The sequence below is a fragment of the Poromitra crassiceps genome, assembly GCF_964638095.1.
Source record: "Poromitra crassiceps genome assembly, chromosome: 4".
Lineage (NCBI taxonomy): Eukaryota > Metazoa > Chordata > Actinopteri > Beryciformes > Melamphaidae > Poromitra > Poromitra crassiceps.
In genome coordinates this window covers 39,894,761-39,906,289 of record NC_139626.1, presented here as the reverse complement: position 1 = coordinate 39,906,289, position 11,529 = coordinate 39,894,761, and the positions used below count along the sequence as shown (strand labels likewise).

General features: G+C 39.3%; 2 protein-coding genes across 2 annotated transcripts; both read left to right on the top strand.

Annotated features, from left to right (window-relative positions):
• The first annotated feature begins 1,016 nt into the window (after window positions 1-1,016).
• On the top strand, window positions 1,017-6,076 carry LOC310775512 (uncharacterized protein). Its single transcript, XM_083635675.1, has 5 exons — window positions 1,017-1,055; window positions 1,181-1,591; window positions 3,742-3,888; window positions 4,817-4,857; window positions 5,316-6,076. The coding sequence occupies exons 1-5, from the start codon at window positions 1,019-1,021 to the stop codon at window positions 5,436-5,438; spliced, it is 759 nt and encodes a 252-aa protein (XP_083491801.1). The 5' UTR covers window positions 1,017-1,018; the 3' UTR covers window positions 5,439-6,076.
• Window positions 6,077-8,850: 2,774 nt separating this feature from the next.
• LOC310775511 (uncharacterized protein) lies at window positions 8,851-11,147 on the top strand. The gene is made up of 5 exons (XM_083635674.1): window positions 8,851-8,895; window positions 9,025-9,435; window positions 10,152-10,292; window positions 10,623-10,684; window positions 10,872-11,147. The coding sequence occupies exons 1-5, from the start codon at window positions 8,859-8,861 to the stop codon at window positions 10,980-10,982; spliced, it is 762 nt and encodes a 253-aa protein (XP_083491800.1). The 5' UTR covers window positions 8,851-8,858; the 3' UTR covers window positions 10,983-11,147.
• The last annotated feature ends 382 nt before the right edge of the window (window positions 11,148-11,529 follow it).

Genomic DNA, 11,529 nt, shown 5'->3' with positions numbered 1-11,529 from the left:
AAACTGGCCCCCCCTTACCTCACAGATCTCCTCTCCCCCTACCAACCCTCCCGGTCCCTCAGATCCTCCTCAGCCGACCTCCTTTCCACCCCCAAGTCCAAACTCCGCAGCTTTGGGGACAGAGCTTTCTCTCGGGCAGCTCCCAGACTCTGGAACGCCCTCCCCCAAGACATCAGAACATCAGAGTCCCTCACAGTCTTCCACTCCCGCCTCAAAACCCATCTCTTTTCCACCGCCTTCCCTTAGTCCCTCTGCTCCCTCCCCCTATCCTTGCTAGTGTCCTGTCTCTGTCTACTGTCTTGTCCCACCACTATCGCCCCCCCCCCACATAGTACTCAGTGTTTAGTGTAATCTCTGTCATTATATGTTCACTAACGTCTCCCCCCGCCCCCCTCAGTGTTTAGTTTTGTTTAGCCTATTGTAAAGCGTCTTTGAGCCCTGGAAAAGCGCTATATAAGTCCCATCTATTATTATTATTATTATTATTATTTGAACTGAAAGAAAAGAAACAAACGTAATTTTTGGGTTCAACTCGACTATTGTGTAGTGTTGTATCTGTGAAATCTCTCAGGATCTCAGAAAATAATGCTACTCTACATTGTACAAACACGCTTTGATCCCACCCCTATGGACTAACTCATTGGTACTGACTGTAGGTTATCTACTAGGCATCAGAGCATCCAAAAAGCTTCCTTTTTGGTCTGTAAGGGACTTGACTAAATGCATTATACAGTCCACAAAAGTGCAGTCAATGGGGAATGTAGCACGTAAGTTGGAGTTAAGGGTTGGTTTTTGGTTTTGTTGTTTGCACGCATCTTCAAGTGTCTTCAGATGACCTTTGTTTGAAATCTTTACATCAAAGGTCACACACTGAGAAAAGAAACACATGATGGAAAATGTTCCATTTAACGAGCCAATCACCGTGTGCGTGTCCTAAAAACTCTGTACTCATCATCACACATGACATATGAAGAAGGCCCGTGTCGCTGTCTCTCAACTCCACATCATCATATCACTCATGGACAGGCTGCATATTTTTATGAGCGTTCTCTTAGGTAAACTATATAGATCACGTTTGAATTATGTTCCATTTTGACAATGAATTCCTATCTACACATTGTTGTTTTGAGCACTACTATTTACTGCAATACTAATGTCATCGCTTTCATGCTTTTTCCAGGAGGTGTTTTCTCTGCTCAGGATGGGATCTCTGGATCACAGTTAGAGTTGACAGTCAGACCAGGAGACAACATCACGCTCTACTGTGACTGCAAATCCTCAACTGGAGTTTACATAGTGTGGTACAGGAACTGTTCTCATGAGAACCAGCCTGCTCTTGTTGTGAGAACAATGCATGGAGCAGACGTGATGACCACTATGAGTATTCAAGAAAGTCAGAGTCCTTTCCCTCGCTTTCATTTTGTGAGGAACCAATCCACTGAATCCCTTGATCTAATGATCCAGAACATCAGTGATTCTGACCTGGGCCTCTACTACTGTGGAACTGAAGAGACCAAGTTGATCGAAACGGAAAAGGTTACTTCCACAACTATTAACAAATATGGAAGTGTCACCACAAGGATACGATTCAGTAAGTATTATGGCCTTGGTCCGTTTGATGTGTTAATGATTTATGTCGTGAATTTGATTGATTAATTAATCACAAAGGCTTTTGAAAAATGGACTATATTAATTATGGAGTTGATGAGCCATGATGCCAAGTCCACCAGTATTACTGTTGTTACAATATGTATGTTAAAGTGCTAGATAACAGCCTCCTATATGGCTGAGATCAATCACATTATTAGAAGTTACTATAAGGTCAAATCCAGAGTTTTTCAAAAGACGGCTGGAGTCATAGGCCTACTACTATAACAAGTTGCAAGTGATTCCTGCTAAACGAGAGACCTGTTAGATCTCAAATGAAGTTGATCAATAAATGATGAATGAATGATGAAATAGAACTGAAGAGATCAAGGTGGAGGAAAGGGGGGAATTACTCAAACAAATATTTACAAATATGGAAATGTCACGACAAGGATCCTATTCAGTAAGTATTCTGGCCTTGGTCCATTTTATGTGTTAATGATTTATGCAGTGAATTTGACTAATCACTACTAATCACAATGTTAAGTCCACCATTACAACACAATAGCCTATACAATATACAATATATACATACAATATGCTACAACATGTGAACGTTTGCTATATCACAGCATTCTGGTTTAAATCACGGGGGTGATTAGAAAGTCTTGAGATTAAATCCACTTTAAAAATAAACAAAAATAAATACAAAATAGAAACATACAACAGTTACAAAATAGACTTGGAGGATAACTGTGTGTGTGGGCCATCAGGAAACAGGCTTCTACAGTATGGAAAAAGGTTCCACATTGTATCTATTGTAGGAATAACCTGAAACTCTGAGGAAATAGTTTTTAATTTAAAAGAGCGTAATTATTATACTTCTTTGTTTACTCTAAAGCAGTGGTGTTCAACAGGGGGTCTGTGACTCCCAGGGGGTCCGCAGATGGGGGTCTGCCAATTATTGCCGAAGCATATTGTGAAAATTAAAATGTGTTTCAGACAAAAAATTATTGAGTAAACTTCAAGCATGAATAGGCAATAATAAGCTACTTTTGACTACTGGTTACTTTTGATTTATAAAGTGAATCTGATGAAGCAATATGCGAAACACGTTTGCTCCTTCTTGCTTTGTTTATGTAATATATCGATAAAAAGAAGTGTCAATCCTGATATCGTGGTGTGGCTGGATTATAAATGTTAAAAATAGGCCACGCTTAAAATGCAACAAAAAAAATTAATCGGGTCCCTGCTCTGTTTCTTTATCAACCAAGGGGCCCTAGGGCTGAAAAATGTGAAGACCCGTGATCGTGTAAAGTTTAACTGAAGTTGTTAAACCTCAGACCAAAAGTCCTCTGCTCATGAATAAAAGAAAAGTCTTATTTTAAGATTGGCATCCATGTATTTTGGAAATCCACGGGTTTCATGGCTAACAAATCACCTACATGACCATATACATGCAAACTTTTGATTTAAGTAAGAAAATTAAAAAAACAGTAAACATTTTTATGTTTGCAGTCAAACAACACAGATTCACCTTGACCGCAATAATTCCCTAGTAGATACTTTATTGCCATTTGCACATTGCTGCTGCACAACCTGCCCTGACTAGTGTTGAGGGTCGAGACCTAAACCGAGACCAAGGCAAGACCAAGACGGACGGGGGTGAGATCAAGACCACGACCAAGACTGAGGGGGGGGACGAGACCAAGTCAAGACCAAGACTGAGACCAGACCAATGTGAGACCATTTTCTAGAAATAAAATCTAGAGTCCAGCTTGTCTGAGACAGAGTCAAGACCAAGACCGAGGAAGGACGAGTCCGAGACGAGACCGAGACCATCAACCGTGGTCTTGAGACCAAATCCAGTACTAACATTACTAACACTAACTAGCCCTGACTGCACCTTCTACTAACAAGTGGTGCTACTTTATTGTTCTATTTTATTTCTATTATATTGTGTATCTAGTATCTATCTACATATATGCATAACTTTTGTGATTATGTACCTATGCACTGCTATGTCTAATGGAGCGCCCTAGTATAAGAATTTCACACGTGTGTACTTGTTCAACAGAGTGACAATAAATATCTAGAAACTTGATTCTTGAATCCACATAACTTTACATGTATATTTGATCATGTTTGATCCAGGATCCAGTGACTCTGAGCCTTCCTGCTATGTTCAACAAGCCTGTGGGCCGTGCTGGCTGCTGCTGTTCACTCTGTGTCCAGCCTTTGCTGTCTTCTTCTCCCTCCTCTCTGTGTTGGTTTACCACCTCTGCCACAAAACAGGTACAGGTAAGTTATCTCACACATATTCTATATTCTCACATTCATTCATGTTTGGCAAAACTTATGTTTTCTTTTTAGCTCTTTTCAGTACACTGGGGTTTCGGGCCCTGCAGGCTCACCGCACGCATCGGCCCGCTGCCGATGTCGTCAGTTGTGACCAAAAACGTGGGACAAAAATTGCAGACAGACATCGTCCACTTACTCCCTTTAATAGATAGATAGATAGATAGATAGATAGATAGATAGATAGATAGATAGATAGATAGATAGATAGATAGATAGATAGATAGATAGATAGATAGATAGATAGATAGATTGATAGATAGATAGATAGATAGATAGATCGCAAGATAGATAGATAGATAGATAGATAGATAGATAGATAGATAGATAGATAGATAGATAGATAGATAGATAGATAGATAGATAGATCGATGGCGGGCGGGCAGTCTTCGTGGGGGGGGGGGGGGGGGGGGGTTGTTGGTGACAACATTCGTCGAAAAAAATCTGTCTGTTTAAAAAAAATGTTGGCTACTTGAAACCAGACTTAGAGGAATATCTCGTTTTAAATTAACATTAGGATTAGACTGTCAATCAATTTCTAATTTCTCAGGGTAAATTCTGTATATTTCGCACCCCTTTGTGTTGTAAAATCACTGTAAATCACAGCCTCACAGCTCATTCTGCCAAGAAATGTAGTCCTGCAAGCCCCCCCTATAGGACCGTAACTATCCCTTTTATAAACCTATGCTGGCATACACACAATTTAGGTGTGCTGAATCTTCTGACACCTCATCCACACACACGCACGAACACACACACACACACACACACACACACACACACACACACACACACACACACACACACACAAACACAAACACAAACACACACACACACAAACACAAACACCCTTTGTTCTGTCTGTCCACAGGTTCAAACACCAGGGGAAACTCAGATACCAGACAGTTGCAGGTGACTTTTTCTTTTTCTTTGTATCTGTCATTGTTCATTTCTATTTGCATGCCAAATCTAATGTGAGAGGAAACCGACGGCAACATGAGAATATACAGCAGTTATGTTTGGTAACCCATGCTGTCAAGGCCTTACTTGTAGTTTAACCTTTTTTTAATAGCCTATATTTTAACAACAAAGAAGTTTAGCAAAATATCTGGGGCAGTAACTTTGGTTGGATTTATATTGACATGTCCTTGTAGCCTATGTAAAATTACATTTCCACTTAAGTAACACTATTACCAGTATGTGCTAACACTAACACTAACACTATTAGCCTATGCTTTTTTTAAACAGAGAAAGAGTGTTAATGCAGAACATAATAGGATACAAGATGGAGGACTGTTTCCATTCATGGCTACCACTTCAGTTGTGCTGTCCTGCCATGTCGCTGCTAAACTTAATATTGTTTGTTGCAGAGTGTCACCAACCTCCCTCCAGCCTCCAGATCCCAGCCAGACTCCACCTACCAGAGCCTCAATCCAGCCACCATGGATCAGAACCAAACATACTCTGCTGTCAAACAGACAGTAGAGTGCTGAGATGCTATACAGAAGAAGAATAAATGTTAATTTATGAGAATGCCATATGTGTCATTTATGCGTAATATAATCTCCATGTAGGGGTGTCAAACTCAATTTCATCCCGGGCCACATCAGCATTATGGTTGCCCTCAAAGGGCCTGTTGTGTAACACAATATAAATGTATCTAGCCTACTTGTTATCATATTACATAATTGCCTCTGATTTGATTTGTATTGGTTTTTAACTTAATAATCAATAACAAAATTATAGGAAAATGAATGGCAAACAGACAACTGGATTTTCTATGGATTTACTTGTATGTCCAGGGATCCACTGCAGCCACAGTGTTTTTGTTATGGCGATCGTCCTCCTGAAAAATAATTCAATGAAGCCAGCCCGTCTACAGCAGCACCAGAGCACCAAACACTCAAGTCTTGGTAGAACTGACAACTTTTTCAATTGAAAACTGTCAGAATTGTGTTAAAGGCGAGTCATTCAAATGATTTTCATTTAATAATCAGTTGTGTTTGATACTAAAAGTTTAATATGAGTTTAATAGAACACATTTAGGAGAATAATCAAGCAGAGATTGCCCCCTTTTATAATAAAAAAGGATTGTATTGTATTGTGATGACATCATCAGTGGGACAAAAATATAAACAGAGAGAGAACAGAGAGAGAGCAGAGATTGCCCCCTTTTATAATATATAATATAATAAAAAGGATTGTATTGTATTGTATTGTATTGTATTGCATTGCATTGTATTGTATGGTATTGTATTGTATTGTATTGCATTGTATTGTATTGTCTTGTATTGTATTGTATTGTATTGTATTGTCTTGTATTGTCTTGTATTGTATTGTATTGTATTGTATTGTATTGTATTGTATTGTCTTGTATTGTGTACCTGTTATGCTTGACATTCTTTTGGGCTCTTTTGTGCAGAGCAAATTCCCTGAGAGGGGATCACCTATGTTAAAGAACACTTTTAAAATGGACCAGTTAAGCTACAGAAACCTTTAAATAGAAAGTGTGTTTGTTGTTGCTGTGATTACAATCTGCTGCAGGTTCACTTTCTATTTTTTATTTTTTTATTTTATATTTTTTTATGGTAAAGATTATTGATCAATGTTTTCATGTAGCCGAGTTTCGTATCTTTATCTCAAGTTCACCGTCAATCTCTACTGTAACTAGAAAATCACCTGGAGAATAAAGTGTGGTTCAGGTGCTGGGTCTAATAATTGCTATTTGAAACAGCATTTCAATGTACGGTAGTTTATCATGGAAAGGCCAAGACCGCTGTGGTTGAAATAACTTTTTAGTCGCCCCACCCCCTCACCAGTTTCCAAGAAGTTGAGCTGATGATGACGTGGTTGAAGTTATAACCTCACACTGCAAGGTTCTCTTCAATTATCTTTAATGTTCTCAGTGACCCTTCATTAGAGAAGAATTGCAGAGAGCTTCACAGTGTGCAGACTGGTCTTCATGGATTAATCAGACTCCTGTTCCGTCCAGCACCTGCCCTACATCAGAACAATGGATGTGCTTTGCTACCACCATCTTGAAGTTAACCTCAACCGCATCATGTTGATCACTGAACAGGAAGCCCACACTCTCATACGGCCCCTCGCAACATGTAGCCTACGTGAAAAAAGACAAACCCACACACCCACACAGACACAGACACATGCACCATCAAATATGGCCCTCTGCATATCCATAAACAGGTCAGAACAGGACAGCAAAGTGACTTGCCTTTTCTTCTTCTCCATATAAAGTTTGCATCTATTATTGCATAAACTTCGATTAAGCAGGATTTACACCCCAAACCCCCCCCCCCCCCACCCCCCCAATTTTCCAAAATGAAAAAAGAAAATCCTGAATGTTCATGACATGTCTCATTGTTTAAAAACACACACATGATAACATCCGATAGCAATATTCAACAATTACTTTCACTTTCATATCACTCCGAGTGTTGAACTTTTCAAATGGTGGCTGTGTATCTCATTAGGGGTATATTAGCATACTGTTGAAATGTAGGCTAGATGAGCAGTGGTAGCCTACAGTGTGGTGGTGTTAAAGCTCAGTAGCCTGCCCACCACAAGGTAGAATTTAGCAGCACTGCAGAAAACACAACTACCTGGATCCTATTGATTTCTGGTATAATTCTGTGTAGAGCTGATTTTAGTGACCAAATCGTATCTTTGTGTTGTACAGGGATTTCAAGCCAGTTTAATGAGTATAGTGTTAATGCACTGTGTAGAGCAGTGGTTTCCAACCTTAGGGTAGTGACCCTAAGTGGGGTCGCCTGGAATTCAAATAGGGTTAGTGGCTGAATGGAGCTCAGCGAGCCGCAGGCAGCCAGCTGACTTCGTGTTGCCGAGCGGAGAGTGCAGCCCGTCGGCCTGGAATCTCCGAGGGGCGACCACTGACAACCAGCCTCTCAAGCGCGCGCCTTTATCGCTATAAATGTAAATACGATATTCCTGGAATGCGCGTTTTAACGAGCCAGTTACATTTCTTTGCATTCTTAGACATTACCGTTTTTGTTTTTGTTCTTGTTTCATACAATTGGTCAAGTTAGTAGTTAGTTTATGGGATAGGAATTCTGCCAAATGACACGCACTAGGCGCCATTTTCTCTTTCTTTTGGAAGAGCAAATTATCCTGAAATGAAGATTTGATTGACAGCTGCCATGTCGTGATATGATTGGTTGAAATGGGGTAGAAATTTGATAGTACTAGGGGACGTCAGCAAACTATAGATTACTGTTATCAATGAAATCTTGAAAAATGAACTTTTGATGTGAAAAAGTGTGGGAAAACTAAAGAAATTAGATTTTTGTGATTTTGTTTTTGCATACATTATTAAATAGGTGCACTGCATACCCAGGTATTTGAACTAAAAGAAAAGAAAAGTCATTTTTGGGTTCAGCTCGACTTTAATGTGTAGTGTTCTATCTGTGAAACCTCTCAGGATCTCAGAAAAGAATTCTACTCTACATTGTACAAACACGCTTTGATCCCAACCCTATGGACTAACTCATTGGTACTGACTGTAGGTTATCTACTCTTGGTTTATAGGCATCAGAGCATCCAAAAAGCTTCCTTTTTGGTCTGTAAGGGACTTGACTAAATGCATTATACAGTCCACAAAAGTGCAATCAATGGGGAATGTAGCACGTAAGTTGGAGTTAAGGGTTGGTTTTTGGTTTTGTTGTTTGCACGCATCTTCAAGTGTCTTCAGATGACCTTTGTTTGAAATCTTTACATCAAAGGTCACACACTGAGAAAAGAAACACATGATGGAAAATGTTCCATTTAACGAGCCAATCACCGTGTGCGTGTCCTAAAAACTCTGTGCTCATCATCACACATGACATATGAAGAAGGCCCGTGTCGCTGTCTCTCAACTCCACATCATCATATCACTCATGGACAGGCTGCATATTTTTATGAGCGTTCTCTTAGGTAAAGTATATAGATCACGTTTGAATTATGTTCCATTTTGACAATTAATTACTACCTACACATTGTTGTTTTGAGCACTACTATTTACTGCAATACTAATGTCATCGCTTTCATGATTGCTTTTTCCAGGAGGTGTTTTCTCTGCTCAGGATGGGATCTCTGGATCACAGTTAGAGTTGACAGTCAGACCAGGAGACAACATCACAATCTACTGTGACTGTAAACCCACAATTGGAGTTTACATAGTGTGGTACAGGAACTGTTCTCATGAGAACCAGCCTGCTCTTGTTGTGAGAACAATGCATGGAGCAGATGGGATGACCAGTATGAGTATTCAAGAAAGTCAGAGTCCTTTCCCTCGCTTTCATTTTGTGAGGAACCAATCCACTGAATCCCTTGATCTAACAATCCAGAACATCAGTGATTCTGACCTGGGCCTCTACTACTGTGGAACTGAAGAGCCCAAGGTGATCGAAAAGGAAAGGGTTACTCCCACAACTATTTACAAATATGGAAGTGTCACCACAAGGATACGATTCAGTAAGTATTATGGCCTTAGTCCGTTTTATGTGTTAATGATTTATGTCGTGAATTTGATTGATTAATTAATCACAAAGGCTTTTGAAAAATGGACTATATTAATTATGGAGTTGATGAGCCATGATGCCAAGTACATCAGTATTACTGTTGTTACAATATGTATGTTAAAGTGCTAGATAACAGCCTCCTATATGGCTGAGATCAATCACATTATTAGAAATTACTATAAGGTCAAATCCAGAGTTTTTCAAAAAACGGCTGGAGTCATAGGCCTACTACTATAACAAGTTGCAAGTGATTCCTGCTAAACGAGAGACCTGTTAGATCTCAAATGAAGTTGATCATTTTGAGATATATATATATATATAATGTGTGTTTCATTTATTTATTTATTTATTTATTTATTTATTTATTTATTTATTTATTTATTTATTTATTTATTTATTTATTTGTATCCATTAAATATTTGTATATTTATTTGTAATCTGGAAATCGGTTTCATATAGGTTTCATGGCTAACAAATCACACACGACCATAAACAATCGTTCAATTAAAGTAGAAAATCAAAGACCGAGTTACCATTTTTACGTGACTGCATCAAACAACACACTCAGAGATTTAATACACATCATTTTAATTCAGTAAATTTTTCATGACAGTTCACAAACGAACAATATTGCCAAAGCATTTAACAAGAACTTTATGTTTGATCCAGACTCCAGTGACTCTGAGCCGTCACACTCTGCTCCCCAAGACTGTGGACTGTGCTGGACGCTGCTCCTCACTGTGTGTCTGGCCTTTGTTACTCTGTCCTTCTTCTCCTCGGTTTTGGTTTACCACCTCTGCCAGAGAACAGGTAAACTACTCACTTATTCATTTAGAGCTCAAGTCTCCCATTAATTGTTGTGCTTTGGTATTATGCATAATCCTATAGTTATCTCTCTCTCTCTCTCTCTCTCTCTCTCTCTCTCTCTCTCTGTCTCTCTCTGTCTCTCTCTGTCTCTCTCTCTCTCTCTCTCTCTCTCTCTCTCGCTGACATAAAATATTTTCTCTCAACATTTTCATGAGATGTTAACTTCCACTTTAATTTTCTAGTGAACTAAAAAAACTGGTCTCAGATCTGTACTCTGCTTTTGCATTACTGTGTACCAGTGCCGGCTGTATGACGCTGTATTCATTTCTGCAGCAAAAGAACCTCAAGATCATCAGAAAAGACTTGACACCGGAGGTCAAACAACAGGGGATCAGGTAACCAACAGCTAGCTTTTAGCAGTCTGCATTAGTTAGCATTTTGTTTGATCTCTCACTTACTGCGGCTATTTCTTTATTTGGGCAGTTACGTATGAGTGTAGAGCGTGTGATGACCATGGCCAAGGTGTTTAATAGTTCAATAGCAAATAGTATTCTAAATTACAAATGTGAATTTTTCTCTTAGGACGAAGATCGAGTGTGTTATGCTGCATTGGACATCCGTCCGGCATCACAGAGACCAAAGGCCCCAACCTCTGACTTCAGCACCGCCACCTATAGAGTATCGCAGCAATGAGTTGGAAGTAAATCGCCGCCATGCTGGTTGGTAAAGGGGAAAAGGCTATGGGATTTTAGAATGAAGAATTTCAGTTAAATGCATGAAATAAGGTCTGTGGTTAACAAACGTTTATGGGAGTGGAAATGTGTGTTCAGCTGGATCATCTTCACAAACGAGGACCACTTCTATGACTTTTAGAAGCGTAAATGCATTTTTTAAGTGATTTTCAGAAAAACGCTTCAAAAGTCATAAAAGTGGTCCTCGTTTGTGAAGATTATGCTGCTGAACACACATTTCCACTCCCATAATGCCTGTGTTACGTATGTTTAACACAGGCATTATGGGAGTGTGTTATGTGGTGTGAATTTATGCTTATATATTAGCTTCCAATAAAGAAGAACTTGCTGATGGAGAGCAGAACGTGCAATAGCAGCAGGTAGCAGGATATCAATTGGTATCTTTCTTACATAATTACAATCTGAGACCATCAAGATTTTTTTTACAGTGTTCCATCTATTTACAGCTCATCTTACATTTTCCAGAAATCACTGTCACTCTATTACAT

What these genes read in the sequence shown, in the direction of transcription:
- LOC310775512 (XM_083635675.1), top strand. Translation starts at nt 1,019, where the DNA reads ATGGACAGGCTGCATATTTTTATGAGCGTTCTCTTAG. An exon ending in TTTTATGAGCGTTCTCTTAG is followed by an intron (nt 1,056 to 1,180) that starts GTAAACTATATA and finishes TGCTTTTTCCAG; the next exon opens with GAGGTGTTTTCTCTGCTCAG. An exon ending in CTGCCACAAAACAGGTACAG is followed by an intron (nt 3,889 to 4,816) that starts GTAAGTTATCTC and finishes GTCTGTCCACAG; the next exon opens with GTTCAAACACCAGGGGAAAC.
- LOC310775511 (XM_083635674.1), top strand. Translation starts at nt 8,859, where the DNA reads ATGGACAGGCTGCATATTTTTATGAGCGTTCTCTTAG. An exon ending in TTTTATGAGCGTTCTCTTAG is followed by an intron (nt 8,896 to 9,024) that starts GTAAAGTATATA and finishes TGCTTTTTCCAG; the next exon opens with GAGGTGTTTTCTCTGCTCAG. An exon ending in CCACCTCTGCCAGAGAACAG is followed by an intron (nt 10,293 to 10,622) that starts GTAAACTACTCA and finishes TCATTTCTGCAG; the next exon opens with CAAAAGAACCTCAAGATCAT.